An 18,386-nucleotide genomic window follows, 5' to 3' on the forward strand; every position below is an offset into this window, starting at 1 on the left:
CTGATATGTCTTAATAAAAATATACCCTGAGGAGAGAAATGCCAATAAATCGACACAGAGCTACCTACCACCCAAAACTTCTGAAGAGACTTACAAAGGGAGGCTCCTCAGTTAAGCAAAGTCAACAACTCTGCAAGCCTCTGTCAGCAAAGAATCAGACAATCCTGACCCTGGGTTGAATTCCTGCTGTGACACAAAGACTTAAATACAAGTCCTTGCTGAAACTTCAGATACACTGTCAGAAAAAAACACTTAGAGAAAGCAGGCGAGAAATCCTTGAGGTACTGCTTTGGTACAGGTACACCTTGGGGATTAAAACTCATTATAACCATTTATTGCCAAAATTTCTTTTTCTTTTCTTTGTATTGCTACAAGGGATAGGGCTAGGGCAAACAAGACATCCAGATCAGGTTCCCTGTTTAAAGAATTCATTAAGAAGTAAGGGTACAATCACACCGTGTTACACTTCGAGCTTATGTTGTTTAAGCTCTCACTAAGTTCACTCTGCAAACAGACTGACTGACTGGCTGAAAAGCCAGCACAACACAGAACACAGTCTGTAAGAATACAAGGATTTGCATCTCAAAATGCTCCAACTGTACAGTCCAGGACCACTGCTGTCTAGAAAGACAGTGATGTCTGACATCAAAGCACAGTTGTGTTAGGATTGCACTGCCTGAGCAAGGAGCAAGGAATAATTTACAGAGCCACGGCTATAGATAGACATCTCATTAGGCAGATTATCTGAGTTGAAATTTCAAGAACCTTTAGGAAACTATTTTTATACATGAATCAAGGACGACTCCATTAAAAAAACCCAGCAATCAAAAGAGGTCAAGGCTTTGGATTTCGCACTGCATCCTGAGCTGGTGTGTCAGCAGAGTGATGCTGCGCACTGCTGGGAGCAGCTCCCTCCCCACACTGATCCAGAGAGAAGAGTGCCACCTGCTGAGGTCCTGCCAGCCTTCCTGCTTCAGTCCTCTCATCATCTCTGTCTCTCTGTCCACATCCACCCTCCTCTGCCCGTGTGATATTCCATGTACATTGGGGTACCATGTGCCTTCCACTGACAGAGCTTCCTGCTGTGCTGGAGTTAGTCAAGGGAGCAAGGAGACATTCAGCCTAAGAACTTAAAGGAGAATAAGATTCCCTTTTCACCTGAATCAGGCTGCAAATCTCCTGGGAATTAATCTCTGGATTAATTCCAGAGCAGCAGGAACTCTGTTTTGATGAATTTTCTATTTATCTGTACAGGCATCCTTCGTAGTGTAGGCACAACCTTGGATTAGTTTTAGTCAATTTACACAAACAAATGAAGCACGTTTCTTAGGATACTCTAGGAGTAAGGAAAAACAGGCTACAGGAATTAATATCATTAATGGAACTGTGACTTTTGCAACCATGATTGCAGAGAAGATAAAAGTGAACATGAAGGATAACATCTGTTTCAGTGTCTGTGCAACTTGCCAGTCCCAGGGGCATTTCAGAGAGCCCAGATTCTGCTACGGCCTCAACTGCCAAAAGTCTTTTTGGTATTTTTTCCAGATGAACTTGTGAGACATGTAACTAGCTCTGAACATGCTGAAATTAATATTTAGTGTGCAGGTTGAGACACTAGATGAAATAGGGAATCTGGAAACCAGGACCTACAAGAAAAAGCTAGATGAACCAGATTGACCCTGCAGAAGGAAGGCAGAAGGCAAAGAACAAGAACAGACCTTGTTCTGTGTACTGATGATGAACACAAGAAGGTATTTTACAGTACGAAAGCATAGTAAAACTTTCTAATCATCAATGGGGTACTGAAATGAATTTGAACAGGCTTTATAGTCTGTCAGTGGAGGTCTTAAAAAAGATATCAGAAAAACTTACATCAGGGTGACACAGGTATAGGTGATTCTGATGTGGTAAAGGGGAACAGCCTAAAAGACCTCTTGAGGTCTCTCAGACTGTAGGTTGCTGCACTTCTTCTCTGAGGCTGTGCTAACTCTGTTTCAGTGCAAAACTCACAGTCCAAGATGGAAACTCTAATTTGTTAGCTCAAGTTTTAAGACATGAAAGTCCTTCTGAAAATTTTCAGCCCAATTTTCATCCTTCTGGCTAACCCAAAATGTTCTCAAGCTTTAATTGGGTGGTTCATCTGAAAATTTCTATTAGGATATGTTGCAATAAAGAAGCTTCAGCCACTTTTATTTCTGAGCACTTTGGTTTTAATAATGATTAGTCATTGTAAATTTTAATGCAATACCGATTTAAAGGTCATCATTATGACACTTGGCTGCTTTAGATAATACATGACCTTTCTACCACACTGGATTATCAGAAAGCTCAATCTATCAAATAATCTCAAAATCACTACTTTATCACTCCATGTTTAGTTCTGGGAATTCACAAAAAAAAGGCCCTATGTGTGGTAGCAGGACAGAAAATGTCACCAAATAACTTTTCTGAAGTTTTAATTCCCTTGAGTGCACATCCTTTCACAAAGGGCTACATACACCCGAGGACAAGGGGGTGGCATTTGAGCAAAGCTGCCTCCTTCCAGTAGAAGCACAAGAAAAAGTTGCACCTTGCAAGGGATTATCTCTGTTAGAGAGATGGGATGCACGATTTGCTCCATTCATTTGCATAAAAAATGCTCTCCCCGTGCATTATGCTGGCCTCTGTCTCTGGTGTGTTATAGATGGAAGCTCCTTCTTCCCCAGCGTGGGAAACAGGCATGAGCAGCCCACAGGCTCTCCAGAGTACAAAGAGCCAGAGGCTGGTATTATGAGAGACCTTTGCACCACCGCTTAAGTGGGACCAGGGGTCTGACTCTGCCCAAGCTCTGAAATGCCACAGAAGCACTTCATCAGCACGGGCAGGACACATTTTTAATTATACATCTCTGGTAATATTTGAATCCCTTTGCTTTGCTCTTGCTGTGAACGACAATTGTAAAAGTCATAGCCTCTGTCTCAATCATGTGCTGTCTGATCAACATGTGAAATAGCCAGGAAAACCCTGCCAGAATAAAAATTACAGAAGTACTCTAAAAGAGGCATTATGGTAACACCATAACATAGAATATACTCACTCTTTTTTTTTTTTTTCCTTTTATCTTTAGGCTGTTGTAACAAGTATATCACGAGGCAGAAAAAAGAAAATGCAAACTCCTGACCAGATGGACAGACAGGTAAGGTATGACTGTACATACTTCCGTGAAGAAAACTGTGCTCAACCAATGCCACAAGCAAAAACACAAGAGACAGCCTCGTAGGGTTGAACCCAGCACATTCCTGCCATTCTCACCCATGGGAGCTGGCATACTCTATAATTTGTTCTTTCCTCTATAAAACATAGAGTGCTAAAAAACACAGTAGAAAATTGTACTGTCAGCCAGTTATACAAACCGTGTGTTGCATGCAAAACACGAGCCCAAAAAACATGAAAAGAAAAGAAAGAAAAGAGAGGGAAATTGTTTCTCTTTTGCACTTCACTAAGTACAAAGTTAGCTGCATGGAAGTGAGGTTCTCTTTATATTGGCATAGGCTTGGTATAATGTACTGGTATGGTTCCCAATCACCTCTTGTTATGCATGTACAGAGATTCCTATTTTTACAACTTGAATCTCATCTCTACGGACAAAGAGGACATTTCAGTTTGTACTGAAGAGCAATGCATTTCTGAGGCTGCATTTCTGCTAACACTGAAACATAAGTCAGCAAATTTAGTGCTTATTTTTAGCAAAAATGCACTACTATGAAATGAAATTGTGTTCCTGCGAACAGTCAGTGTTACCAGAAATAAAACACTGTTTTATTTCTGAAGTGTTTCTGCAAAATAATTCAGTCAGAAGATCAGAAAATTAACATATTTCAACAAATGTCATTCTAGAATATTTAAATTTACATATGATAAATATGTCTATAAAAGTCAAGTGGCACACATAGGATCAATTTGGGATGTATGTACTAATTAAATAATGCCAGCCTGCAACTCTTATTTTGTCACTGGAGCTGGAACTAGAAGGCAAATCTCACTGTGTGAGTTTGGGACAGTTATAATGAGAAAGGGATTGGGCTGGCTCAGAAAAGTGCTCACTCAATAAATTTTGCTGGCAGTTTCTTCTCATGGGGTTTTGGCAAAATCACCCCCAAGCCCAGCTGCTCTGCTGCTACTGCCATCCCTGGTGGACCTGCTGGCTGCCCTTGCAGAGGTGGGTGACCTCTATTTTCCAGCCGCTCCTGCGGTTCCTCCATTGTTCAAAGCTTTTCTTGCAATACAAACAGACATTATCAGTTTGAACTACAGAAATAGCCATGTAATGCCAAGCAATAAAAAGAACCAATTCTAGCCTCCTCCTGATACAGATTTGGACTTCATATACCTTTTGAAGTACATTAAATGAACTTTACTCCAAAATGAGTTGGAAACTTCAATTTGACTTTATACTGTATACAAAAAAAAAAGCATATAAATTATGTTGTCTACATCCATCAGAGAATAATTGTTTTAAAATTATTTTTCAACGGCATTTTATGAATAAGACAGCTCTTTCCTTTCCTGCATAGATAACTCAATTAGTTTTACAAATAAAATACAAATACAAAATACAAAGTATGTCCCTAGCCTGCAGGTAATTCTTATGAAAACTAAATTAAAATAATGAAATTGATGCAAAATACTGCTTTAAAAGTTACCATTAATACCATTAATATACTTTAAATTAAATAAATATTTTCATGGATCAAATGATTTAACAATAGCAATTTGAAGTAATTTTAAATACTGCATAGCTACATTAGGATTATCATCTTCAGCTGGTGACAGCATTTTTGTCAGAAAAAAAATGGTATTGAGCAATTAATTAAAAAAAGAAATTGTATTGGGTGTGGCTGAGATGGAGTAAACTTCCCCAAATTCAGCCCTCAATAGGGCTGTGCTTTGTAGCTAGAAAGGCATTGATAACCTGCCATCATTTTGGCCACTGCTGAGCAGCCCTTGAACAGCACCAAGGCTCTCTCCAACCTTGACCCCTGACTCTCGAGGGCCTGCGGGCTGGGGGTGGACAAGATCTTCAGAGGGGACACAGCTGGGACAGCTGACCCAGGCTTGCCAAAGGGATATTCCAGTCCATATGAAGCCTGCTCAGCAATAAAAGCCAAGATAAAAAAGGAGGAAGCAGGGAAGGGCTTTTGTTATTTATAACATCTGTCTTCCAAAGCAACCATTACATGTCCTGAAGCCCAGCTTCCCCAGGCTGAACATTGCCTGCTAATGGGAAGTAGAGAATAAATATTTTGTTTTCTTTTGCTTCTGGATGCACAATGTTATCTTTTGCTTTATTAAAGTGCCTTTATCTTGCCACACAAGTTTGGTTTTTTTTCATCTAATTTCCCCACTGAAGGACCTGACTGCTGGGATGAGGGAATAAAGACAAAAAGGAAAAGAAACAGGCTATGCTGGGTTCTTATGTTAGGGGCACACTTTGGCCAGAGTGCTGGCAAGTGCACTGGAAACAAAGCAGATGAGAAAGCCTGAGTATTGTAGATATTGGAATACACAGCTCTCAGGAAGGAAGGGAGGCATCTGCCCTTCACTCCCTATTACTGATTTTCATTAGAGATAGTACAATCTCTTCCTGGGCAATGGATTATTTTACTACCAAGAAACTACTTAGTCTTAAAAGCAGGGAAGATTCAGTCTTCCAGGAGCACTTGATGATCTCAGAAATGACTGCAAGTCCAGAGTGCTCCTGGGAAAGAAGGGTATCTCAATGTCCCCACTGTGCAGACAGAGCAGGGGAAAAACAGAGGCACAAAGTCCTGTTCAGAGGCACAAAAGTCCACCATATGGGGGTACACGTGGAAGTGGAGTGGGTCACCTACCTGACTACTTCAGCATGACTCTGTCCCAGTGAGATTCTGGTGAGATTAAGTACTGAACATGAGAAAAAAGGTTTTGCAAAGACAAGGTTTCAAGCTACCTGCAACTGTACTGGAGAGCTATTTTGCTGACATAATTAATAGCAGCATTAAAGAGGAAAGCAATTCACATGACTAAAGGACACAGTTTGAAATTTGTCTTCTCCAGAATGGGAACACTCAAGTTAGCACTCTATGAAGAAGGATGGTCTGGTAAGCAAAACCAGAGACTGTATATAGATTCTGCTCTTGACCATGTTGCAATCAATCATCTGGTTTTGAGACTTTGAGAAAGTAAGTAAAAACCTGATTTCTGCAAAAATTTCGCTACTTCTTCAGCATGAGCGATGCTACTTTTACAAATGCATTTAGTTGAAGCATAGACAGAAATCTTCAGCTCCAACATGGCCAAATAATTTTGTGTTCAAACACACTACATCTTTGAGGAAACAGAGCATTGAATGCTATGTCTTCATCATTCAGCTCCAGGCTTCTTAGTTCATTTTCTTGTACTTTGTGGGTCATAAAAAGTAGCCCAAAACCAAGATGGGCATAAGAAATCTTTGCCAGAGATTGCACAAGTCTTCTTGGGGCTTTACTATCAACTTTATTAGTGGGGGCAAGGTCAGAGTAAAGCATGATCTGCCTAATCGTCACCTTGGGAAACACACCCTACTAGATAATGGGATGGAACTGTTGATATAAATTCTACCATGAAGTGATAAATTTATGACTGTATCCAGCAGAGACAGTGCATGAAACTTATTCTGGTGTCAGGTTTAGGCACTTGTAATCTCAGATGGAAAATTAATACTGCTTACATATTTTGTGGAGAAATAAAGGATCAGCTCAAGGCCTGTAAATAGCTTAAGATCCTCAAAATTGTAAAGAGTGCTAGTAAAAGTAAAAACTGTTATGAGTTGCTGCATGATAACCTTTTCTGCCCTGGATGTTGGCAGCTATTTGATAAAAGGCTTTCACACACGCTCACTGATGGAATCATCTCTGATCCCTGGTGGTCCCAGGCCAGAAATATTGAACAAGGAGGCACACAAGAAACACAATGATTCTGACTTTGCTTCAGCTGTTAATATTTTTAAATTTCTCTGCCTCAAATATAATCAGAAGGTCAGAAAAGCATTACACTTACTACATAGAAATAATAGCCAAAAATTATTGCCTTATTAGTTTTATATTTCTAAACAATGTCAGAAGATGTCAGACATCCTGGAACCACTGATCTAAACTGTGAAACACTATTTATAGCATTAACTAGTATTTCTCAGAAAAAAAATCCTAAAGGAATCATAAACACTTCAGTTGTACAGGTTACAAAACAGTTTTGCTCCTCATTTTCTGAATCAAGTGGCTTAGCATAGATAAAGTATAGTTCACTAACAGTTTCAACTACCAGAAACTGGCACTGATGTGAAAGAAGCAGTTTGCCTTGCCTCATCTCCAGCCACTCTGACCCCCTCTTGCACCAGCCTACAGAACCAAGTCTGAGCAGAGAATCTGACTGAGAATCCAGGTCTCAAAACTGTAAAACAATCTATTTTAGCCCTATGTATTTAATATGTTCAAGTCATTTGTCAAATTAAAGCATAAGAAATCAAAACTGCACTCTTCAACTCTACTTAAAAAGAAAACAAAAGAGTAAACTTACAATAGATAAAGGAAAAAGCACTTTTTACCAATACATAAAGTTTTGTTTTCTTGCTCATTCACAGATTGCATGGACAGAGCATACTGTGTTACCTGCAAGACCTAGTGGGTGCTAACTGATGGGTTTTTCAGACCTCCATTAGACTCCTAAGTTAGACTCTGCTCAGTTTTCTCTGCTCAGAGCATAGAGAGGCAGGCACTGCCCATCAAATGCCAGATTGTAATTTATACGCCCTGGGACAGATTTATTTTATCCAGCTCTAAGCACGGATGTCTTGAGCAGGCACTTCTGAAATACGTGACCAAACGACATCAGCACTTTGGGGGCACAAAGCACATCAACAAGAGACCTCCACTCAGGCAACTACCTCAAGGCAAGGTGTGTCTTGCTGTAGATGGGCTTTTTCCTCTCCATTAATGGAAACTCAATAATGTAGACATGGATTTACAAATGCCAGCAATTGACAGGTGAAACTTTGCTGTTTGTCTCTCAAGCACGTGGCTTCCCTGCCAGGTACATACTTCCTGTAGTACCTCAAAAAGAAAGTTTCAGTGAAGCAGCCCTGGGAGAGGAAGGAAGGGCAGGAGACATCAGCCCTAAACCCATGATTTGCTTTTTTATTCCACCAAAATATCATAAGAAGTGCAAGTCATAAAAACAGGCATACAAACAGCATACCTACTGTGACAAGTTTGCAAAGAACACTTCATTGTCCCTTCTAGGCTTTTAGTCTAGTTGGTATCCATGAAAAGTGTGCAGCAAACATCACTGCCTTATATTGAGAATTGAACAACTGTGTCCTGCCTAATCTCTGCATATCATTCCTGAATAGAAGCATCTCTGCTGTTTGTAGAATTGGTCTCTGTTATTTGCTAATCTCAATAACTTATGGGGTATTTGTTTCTTTAAATCTCTTGGGTATATGAGCTACTGGGGAGTGGAGACAGGTAAGTTCTTTTGGACCTTCTGACTCACAAAAAATTGGAAGAGAAGAAAAACTGGATCATCAAAATACAAGAGGTCTGATTTATCTCTGTGTTACTCCCAAATTATGTATTATACCATCTGGATATGGGATCATGGGAGTTAAACAGATGCAGCCTGGGTGTGATATAGAAGGAATTATTCTGTCCCACCCTGTTTACTATAATGAAAGCAACTTCAGTATATCCTTTTTAAAAAATATGGAAAAGTCTGTATCTTAAGGAATAAACAGTGAAAATCTGTGTATTGGAGAGATATGACAGACAAATGCATACTGCATGCCTGGAGCTAGACATAGCATTATTTGAATTTGCATGATAAAGAGCACCAAAAGCAGCACTTTGAAGGAAGTAAAACGATCAACTCTCCTGAATGACATTTGCAAACACCAGTTTCAATATTTATTCCTAATTTAAAGCACTGTGCAATAAAAAAGCAGCTCAATAATTTCTTAAGAAATTCTTGCCTTCAGTTTTCTAGACTCTCTGATGCCCTAAGAAACATTTGTACTTTCTGCATTAACCTGCTCTTACTCCAGTATACAAAAATGATTGATACAATGCACGGACTGTACTGATGAGGATTCGTAGAATTGCTTTTTATCATGCTAGTATTTCCTGATTTTCAACAAAAAGAAAAAAAATAGACTTCGGAAAAGAAAAAAACCCAAAACTTACATCCTCTGCCTTTCCTCCCACACACCAGTAGCCAAACAACAGTATTACTGCAACACCACTTTGAAAATATTTGCATAGTACTAGTGGGAAGGCAGCTAAGCTGTGATACTTGTACATGCCTGAACATTTGGCCAAGGTAAAAAACAAATAAAGTTGGCAAGTTTCTTTTTAATTAATTCTGTTATCTATTCCAACTAGAACAAGCAACAAATCAGAACAAATGTTTGCGCTTTTGCAGAAATGGAAAATAGCAAACCTATTCTCCAAGGAAAGAAAATAGCTAGTGGGAAGACAATAATGTTTTCAATTAGCAAGCAAGTGGAGCCAACCTTCAAATTTCCTTTTCAGTGCACAGAAGTAGGTTCATTTAATGAAATAGAGAATTTTTATGGGGGTATGCATATCATTCTTTGGTAGATGAATACGACAGTGTTCAAGATATCTTTAATATAATAGATTTTTCTTTAATCCAAATTGTATAGATAACTTAAAATAAGCACCTTGTTCAGGGAACGAGAACTGATGAGATATTGGCTCAATGTGTAATTACTGCTAACACCTATTGGTTTAGGGACAGGAGGAAAAGAGGGGGGGAAATGTGATGCCGATGTCTGAAAATACCTCTGAGGTTATTTGTGGAAGAGATGCTAGTACAACTGATATGCATGGCAGAAAACTGACAGAAAGTATGCTTAAGAACATATGGACAGTAACACAGGATAATGGCTTAGAATAATTGGGATTTTGGAGGCCAACTTCTTTGAATGATCATGCAGATACAGGCAATTTGACTGCTACACTTCCATTTCAAAAAGCTTCTGATGAAGTTGACCATCAAACTCAAACTATGCTATGAAGGAGGAACTACAAAAAAGAGGTCAAGAAATAAAAATGGATTTTCATTGCTAACTAAAAGTGAAAAAAGAAGTTTCAGAATAATTGATTATTTTCTTTTACAGTGGATGGATTACCTGACAGTCTCATGGATCTGTTTTCAGCACACTTACAAATTAATTGGAAAATGGAGGAATAAAATTCACAAATTAATCGGAAAATGGAGGAATAAAAGGGGACAGTTTTCTGATAATATTCAACTACAGAGGTTAATAAAAACAAATACTTGCTGCAAGAGGACATCATGATGTTGAATGGTTTTAAAACAAGCAGAAAAATGTAAATCAATAGTAAATGCAGTCATTTGCTGGAGGAAAAAAAAAAACAAACAAACAAGAAAATCAGCCTCAGGTATTCACTACTTCCTACAAGATGCCTGAGATTCAGTTTTTGCCAGTACAAGAATTACAGCCAAAATGATAATTCAGTAACAAAATTATAATAAGAAAAATGTGTTGTATCACCTACTCCACAAGTGAACTTTGGAAATCAAAGTATCTTTGTTCTTTTGAATATCAAAAGAACAAACGAATACAAATGAGTACAAAAGGCACAACTAGAGTCGAAAAAGACTCTTAGGGGCTATTAATTACAAAAATGCAATATAGTGTCTATCTTCAATGTGCCTGCATGATAAATACCTCAAAGGAAGTTGAGATGGCTTACTATCTGCTTGCTATGTCCTTACACTTCTTTCCTGAACATCCAACACTGGCCACTGCCAAAGAAAGGACACAGGGCTATAAGTACTTTTGATTCAATCCAGTGCAGCCACTTTTTATGTTGCATGATGATCACAAGTACTACTGGCACACAAGTAATTTAAAAAAGGGAGACAGAAACTATTTACATTTCCAAATGAAGACACTGATCCTAAAGTAGTTTACATTTAGCTATTGGGAAAGTAAATCAAAGCCTTTTGAGAAAACTTTCTGATGGATTTTGATAGATTTTGATAGCAAGCTATAGCCATCACGTTGTAAAAAAAAACCCAAGTAAATATTTCTATTATTGGTTAGAAGTGCGATCTAACTAAAATTCCAGAATTGAGCAGTCAGGCTTGCAGAGAATGCAGTGTGGAATTCACATGAATTGAACACAACCAACTGTCAAGCTAAAAAATCCTAAGAGAGTACTTCTAAAATAAGCCATGAAGAAAAAGCTGTGGTGGTTGCTCTGATGCCTGGAATCCATCACATGCTACCTACAGATGAATTACTCTTTAGAAGTGCCTGTTTCTTTCCATTGACTATGAAGGTGATCCAAGTGACAAGTTCACATGTAGAAGTTTTCATCAGTGGTCTAAACTCAGATGAACCCCACAGCCCTGGAGCCTCATTAACTGAAGTCTAACTTAACTTTTATCTATAGCTGCTTTGCAAACCAAACTCCTCCATGCAGTGCAGTATTTGCACGAATCAAACATTTGATGTGTGTGGAATAAATTATTTCAAAGAAATGCACTGACAATTTTAATGATATAGTGTAAATTCTGAGGTTACTGAACCTGAGAGTCAGATAATGCTGTAGCTACTTACATCAGTTTTAGGTCGTGCTCCAGTCAACACTTGGTAAGGTAAACAATTTAGATGCTGGTAGTCTCCTCTTCTTTTCCAAGATCCTTTTTCTTGATGATCTCCATAAAGGCCTGTCTCTACTTGAACAGGGCACTGTAAGAGAATTTTTAAAACCCTATAAATAAAGACAAGCCAGAAATATTTTTAATGTGAACAGAAGATAAAAACTTAGGAATTTTATCTTTTCCTCTGATTTTATCTTTTCCTCTGGATTTTTTTTCCTCTGATGAAAGGCAAACATTTGGTTTTGATCTTTTTTTTTCTTAAAAGCACCTGCTGCATCATTTTTACACTTTGCTAAGCTAGACATCCCATCATTATGGAAAGTTGCTTCCTTAACATCCAGCATACAAACTGGAGAACTAATCAATAATAGTACACCTTCCTGTAACTTAAAGGAACTGAATCACTTTGTAGAAAGAGAAATAGTTTTATTAAAATTATTTTAAAACTATCTTTTAACTTTATTTCATGTTTATTTTTGTATATTAAACAGAGACCCAGAAAATCCCCATTTTCAAATTACAGATTCTGAACTTTCAAATAAATGTTCCTTATTCCCCAAAACCTGGGGAGTTCTCATTTCATTGTTCCACTCCCACGCCATTTTTTAAAAGATGGATGTCCTAACTCTGGGCCCACACTGAATGCAGTGTCAAGAAGAGACCAATTCCACAACATTCCCTCAAGTATCATGGTTTGCCCAAGGAAAAACTGGGTGAGTGAGCAAGAAGCAACACATGCTGCAATCCAGCAGAATTCATACTACGGACAATCGGGGAAACAGGGTCATGGGTGCACTGCAGAGCAGTCCCAAGCTGTTGGGGACAATCATTCTAATCAGCCCATTTTCAAGCTCTTCCTCTCCACAAAGTAACAAATGGGCTGCTGATCTTTAATAGCAATTGCCCAGTTCCCAGTTAGTATATTTTGTAAGGATGTAAAATGAGGAGGCTTTGAAAAGGTGACAAAATAATTAGTATGCAACCCCTAAAAAGTTTGAAGACAATATACTAAAGCAAAAGAATTAAATGAATACGTAAGTCAAAGAAAAAGCTTTGTTCAACCAAAGTCAGATCTCTAACATAAGATGATCAAAAATAAACAAACAGTATTTCCCTGTCATTCATGAATAATAAAAGACTGAAACTGAAAAAAATTTGATTCTCGTTTTCAAGATTTCCTGCTTTTTCTGTAGTGAAACTGAGTACAAGATACTAAGTGGCAATGAAGCAGATACATTAAACAATGGGGAAACACACTGCAGCAAGAGTGCTTTATCTCTGATGTTTCATTTTCAAAGTGCCTCCTTCTATACTGCTAAAAAGGATTTTTCTTCCATAGGAAAGGTACAGATTTTACAGGAGTGGAGCTATTAAATGTGTTTTTCCAAAACTAGCAGTTTTGTTGTTAGTACATTCAGAGAGTACAACTTTTTGCGCTTAAATTGTGTTCATTGCATTGGTGAGGGACTGTTTCAGAAAATAATTTGATTATAGACAATTATTTTTAACATCTTTGGATCAGCTACTGAGGAATCCAGTCAATGCTACATCCACATAATATTTGCCAACAAAAAAATGACCAGTAGCAATTTGTGGTTTACACAGATGTAGGAAGAAGTCATCCCTTAGCATTCATGCAAAAGCTATTATGTTTTAGAAAACACCTTGAATTTTCTCACTAAAACACTGCAAAACTCTCTGCTCTCACCCAATAGGTCCCATAATTTTTATTCACCCAGCGCATATATTGGCTTCTGTAAAAAAAAAATCTATATTATTAATAACAGATACCTTCACAACAGGAAAATGCAAAGAGTAAAAAAATATCAAAGAATTACTAGCAGAAACAGGTGAAAAATCCTTCAGTAGATAACTGACTGGCTCAAACTAGTGATTAAATTACAAAATATATTTCTGTGATATAGCATTTGCCATAAGAAATGACTCTGTCATCTGTTAAAAATTGTCCTCACCCTCAAGAGAACAACTTTCAGAGCAGCAGCTCCAACAAACCACTCATGCAGTAGTCACCTGCTTTGGAGATTTTGGGTATCCATCTCAGTCTTACACCTTTAAACAGTTCACCCAAAATCACTGTCAATCATGATTTCTTGCGTCAGTTCACAGTTGAGGATAAAACCATATTAAGAACACAAAAGTGGTTCATTTTATAGAAGGCAAATTTACACAGTTACTAGTAAATATATGCTTGAGAGAGGTCTTCTTTATTTTCAAGTTTCATGGTAAGTGACAAGAATAAAACATTTGATATGTGTGGAACAGATTACAAGCTATAGTTAGAAATATGGTACAAATAGCATGAACTGATAGAATATAAACTACTCATACAACTTGAGTGAAAACCAGACTGTTATTTTTTCCACTGCAACTCTCATTTTGAAATCTGCAGGATCTGTTTCTTTACAGTACATTTATGGAGAGATTTATGAGGATCTATCTCTTCTTTGACTATAAAGTAAAACTAAAGCCACCCATTCTGAGGCAAATTATGAATTAATATTTAAATCAGAGCAGATGATTCCCTTGCTGTATAAGTTCTTTTGTAGGAAACAGCAAATGGTATCCCGTCATCAGTTCCACAACAGATTTTCTAAGACTCTTTTTGCTCTGATCTTGCTGGTCTCATTAGAAAGACTTTGTATTAAGTGACCTGTCCAGTTTCTGTATTGAAATTGGCACTTGGAGGTTTAAAGGTCATTTCCAGTTTGTCATATAAGGCTACAAAAAAATGTGTCTGACTCACATATTTTCCCATCCACAGACAACTAAAATGAAGAGATCTCTTCTATTTAGAGTGAGAAGAGGTGGTTGATAAAGAGGACTGCAATTCCTCAAATATCATGCTAAGCAAAACAGTAATTTTGGTGCTGGTGTTGGGAACATCCTAACACCCTAGCAGAGGATTTTGGTGGGAGCATATATCCCAGGAAAAAGGCTGCGATGAGGCCTCAGGAAGGGAAGTGGTGTGCTGGGGTGCTGGTGATGGCATTCTCTATGCAACCATTTCTGATGATGCTGTTCTTATGTATCAAAGTTCATTTGAAAAAGTCACCTATTTAGATTTTTCTGCTGTTTACAGGCAATATGCCCTTCAGTGAGTGCTTCAGCAAAGGATTTGAGGTCGTATCCTATGATCCTCAGGCCAACATGAAAAAAGAATGATGCCTAACCAAACCACAGCTTTTACCTTAGTAGAATAGGCACAGCCATAAAATAATGGGTGTTTGGATCACTGGTTACCAGACTGTCTCACAATGAGAAGTGTTTAAACTCTGATGGCTGGGATTTCACTTTCAGACAGAAAAGCAGACTACGCTGCCACTGTATTTCGACAGAAGATATGGAGCATTCTCCTACAAGAAGACAGAACACTGTCCCTTAATGGGCAAATTAATTATGAAATTAATTCAGCTGGACAGAGCTGGTTCTAACTGGCTGACATGTACAGCAAGAAAGAAATGAGATGGCCATGGCCACTCTGTTACTAACACTCTCTCTGTAGAACTTGGAAACACAAAGTGCAAGAGTCTGAACATCCCACCTAGAGAGACACAAACATTTACATTGTGATGATCCACAAAGATGCTTACTTCAAGAATTTACTTTTACCTAATGAAGCAGCAGTGACAGCAAAAACATTCACAAAAGATCACCTTCCATGAACTTCATGCCAACATTCAGAGCTGAAAATCCTCACAATTCTATGTTAAGAACTGAGTTTAATCATAGTCTGAAGCAGAGAACACTTATATTTCTCATGCCGGTCATTCTCCATTAATTGCTTATATAAAAAAATTTGCTTATTCAAAAATTAATAAAATTATATCATTGCTCCTTTAATCCTATTTGTCCTCAAAATAAAAGCTTGAGAAACTGTCATCAACTGATGACACCTGTCATCACAAAATATTCTGAACTAGAGGATTGCACCTCTAAATCAACTATTCAAATAAAAGAAAGAGAGAAAGAAAAAAAATCTAGCTGTCCTGGGGTAACTGGGACACTAGTTCAACTCTTAATGAACAATGTCTCTCTTGCTGTTATATCTTTAAATAAATATAACAAATATTAATAGGTTAGCACTTAAATTAGCAATCTGAAAAACATGCAAGCAAATATCCCTAAAAAAACCCGAAAGTGTATAATGATTTTAAGATATCCTGACAGAAAATTTACAAGTTTCACCCTATCACAGTTCTGCTTATTTGACCATTAGTTATCCAATGTCAGAAATTTCATTTTACTGAAAACTTTCAACTTTACCCTAACACTTGAGCTCCTTGGCCTATTCTGAAACACAACTGGATCTAAAAACTATAGCTTGAGGAATGCTGTAGCTAAATGTTAGAGAACGTATCATATCACACACACATTCTTACCAGTTGCTTGTGCCTTTCAGAAGGAGTACTGGAGGGAGAAGAGCCAGCACTCAGAGCTTCTTCAATATCTAAGTTCAACTGTTCCAGTTTCTTCATAAGCCATGACATAGAGTCTGGCCATTCAGATTCTTTTTCTGGTTGGGTCTAGAAGAAATCAAACATACATGAAGTCTTAAAATATTCAAGCTGCTTCTATCTTGAAGATGCTTATTTTTTCTTCCAGCCCTCTTTCTCTGTCCTTGAGCAACATTCTTCCATTTAGAAAGCTTCAATTATCACTCCAATCCTGATGACACATATTCATAGCTGTTCTACATACTCAAATGACTTTTGTATATCTGAATAGCTTTCTATCACTTCATCTTGGGTGACCCACTGCTATTTCAAGCTAAGCAGAATCAGGACTAAAACTAAAGTCACTTTAATGCCTCTTGTTAAGCCACTTCTATTTCAGCATCTCTCCACTGATTGCTTGTTGCCAACAGGAACCAGAATATCGAAGGCCATCATATGCACTGTATTATATTCCTTACTAGAATTCTAGAATTGTCAAATCCTCTGCCCATATGGTGGGAATACTTTATTGGTCACTTTGTCACTAGGATGCATTTTTCCTTTTTACTTGAAGAGCTTTACTGTATAACTAAAATTTTAATCCATTGTAATGTAATCGACAAAGATGCTTTTCTTATTCCTTAATTTCCTGAAAATCCTTTCCAGTACTCTCCTAAAGCACCTCTCCATGGTAGTCCCTATGTATGCTGATGCATTATGCCTTGTTTTCTTTATTCACACCACTTCTAGTCATCCCCTACAAAAACCAGTCACACTGACCTCCCTGTCAACACAGGCAGCTACTGCTCCCCAGAAGACTGTCCTGAAGCTACTTCAGTTCCTTCATCTTCCTTCCTTTCACAAACAATACATATCTTTGCACAGAAGATAATTCCATAGTGAGCATCATCAGACAAACAGTAATAATGCATTTTCATCCTGCCATAATCCTAAGAGCATCATAACAACACTCCTCAAAACCCAGGGGAGATAGATGAGTACTGTTATTACTCTTACCTGATAAATCTTTATGGTACTTTGTTTCCTTACAGCATTTCACAAGTGGAACAGAAAGATAACTAATTGGCTCACAATTGTAGAAAAAAACCCCTTTACAAATAGAATGCAGGAGATTCACTCCTCTATTACACTGACATATACTATTACTAACAGAATTACTCATTTTCTCCCCAGTAACTAAGGTCCCAAATCATCAGACACTGAGTCTCATATTAGCAACAAACACATGTTCCCTTCAGAGGGGCTAATATGATCTTTTCAGAGATTGTTTCAAAGCACAGAAAAATAAATATCCCAATTTTTACTTTTCCAAATCTTTCTTTGGAATTTCACCAGTTTTTACAACCTCTGAGTATTTTGCCTGAAATGCTGTTATAACTGCTAAGCTGCACTTCAACTCTAAAGCTATTAAAATTATTTAAAGAGATACTTTGCTTGCTTCCCATTGTCTTTCCAACTATTTCCAAGTAAACTACAGGATGTTCCACAGAAAATGAGCATCAAAAGACACTTCACATATTGAATCCATTCTGAGTGAGATGATCTCACATAGGAAATGTGCATATTGATATATGTCCACAAAACTCATTTGTAAACAAAGCAAATGTTTTCCTGTGGTTTTGCTTCCTCACATACTGGTCTTTCCAATACTAAAAAACACTAAAAAAAGAGACTCAACAAGGACAAAACATGAAAACCCACACAAATTCCACAAACAATAAGGTATAAATTCTGCAAAAATCTAAAATGAATGTTCTATTTCTCAAAAGAGTTAAGATGCAATTTATGAAAAAGGAGCTGTAAGAATATGTTTTCTTACTTAACAATAGTAAACAATTCTGAAGCAACAATCACACAGGGAAATAAATAAACCGTGTTTGATTTCTATGAGCTATGCAAAAATCATTCTTGCCAGGTGATAGGTACTGAAGGTTACATTAGAAGTTTGGATTTCTGAGTTTAATAGGATGCAGGAGCAATTTCCACATGTTGAAACAGACCACTTTGTGTTCCATGACAGAAAAGAGTATTTTGAGGGGTGTTGAAGAGGTGTCTCTAATTTAGTGTTTTCCATTGAAAATACAAAGATAAAAATTCAAAAAATTTCTAAGACACTCCAAATGTATGCAACAGCACACATGATAGCACATTACAATAAAAAGTAAAGCTCCATGCACAGGGAAGCACATTTTGCCTCTATCT

At 37.6% G+C, this 18,386-nt stretch overlaps 1 protein-coding gene across 4 annotated transcripts in view; it reads right to left on the minus strand.

The window, feature by feature from the left end:
* STARD13 (StAR related lipid transfer domain containing 13) overlaps positions 1–18,386 on the minus strand; it is a 284,737-nt gene that overhangs the window by 195,836 nt on the left and 70,515 nt on the right. For 2 of the 4 annotated variants that reach the window (XM_063149149.1, XM_063149151.1), the window contains 2 exons: positions 16,110–16,253; positions 11,666–11,797 (listed from right to left, as the gene is read on the minus strand). In XM_063149149.1, coding sequence (XP_063005219.1) covers positions 11,666–11,797; positions 16,110–16,253 — 276 coding nt within the window. The remainder of the gene's footprint in view (positions 1–11,665; positions 11,798–16,109; positions 16,254–18,386) is intronic. The other 2 variants (XM_063149150.1, XM_063149154.1) reach the window with 1 other exon arrangement.

The sequence above is a fragment of the Melospiza melodia genome, chromosome 2, assembly GCF_035770615.1.
Source record: "Melospiza melodia melodia isolate bMelMel2 chromosome 2, bMelMel2.pri, whole genome shotgun sequence".
NCBI lineage: Eukaryota > Metazoa > Chordata > Aves > Passeriformes > Passerellidae > Melospiza > Melospiza melodia.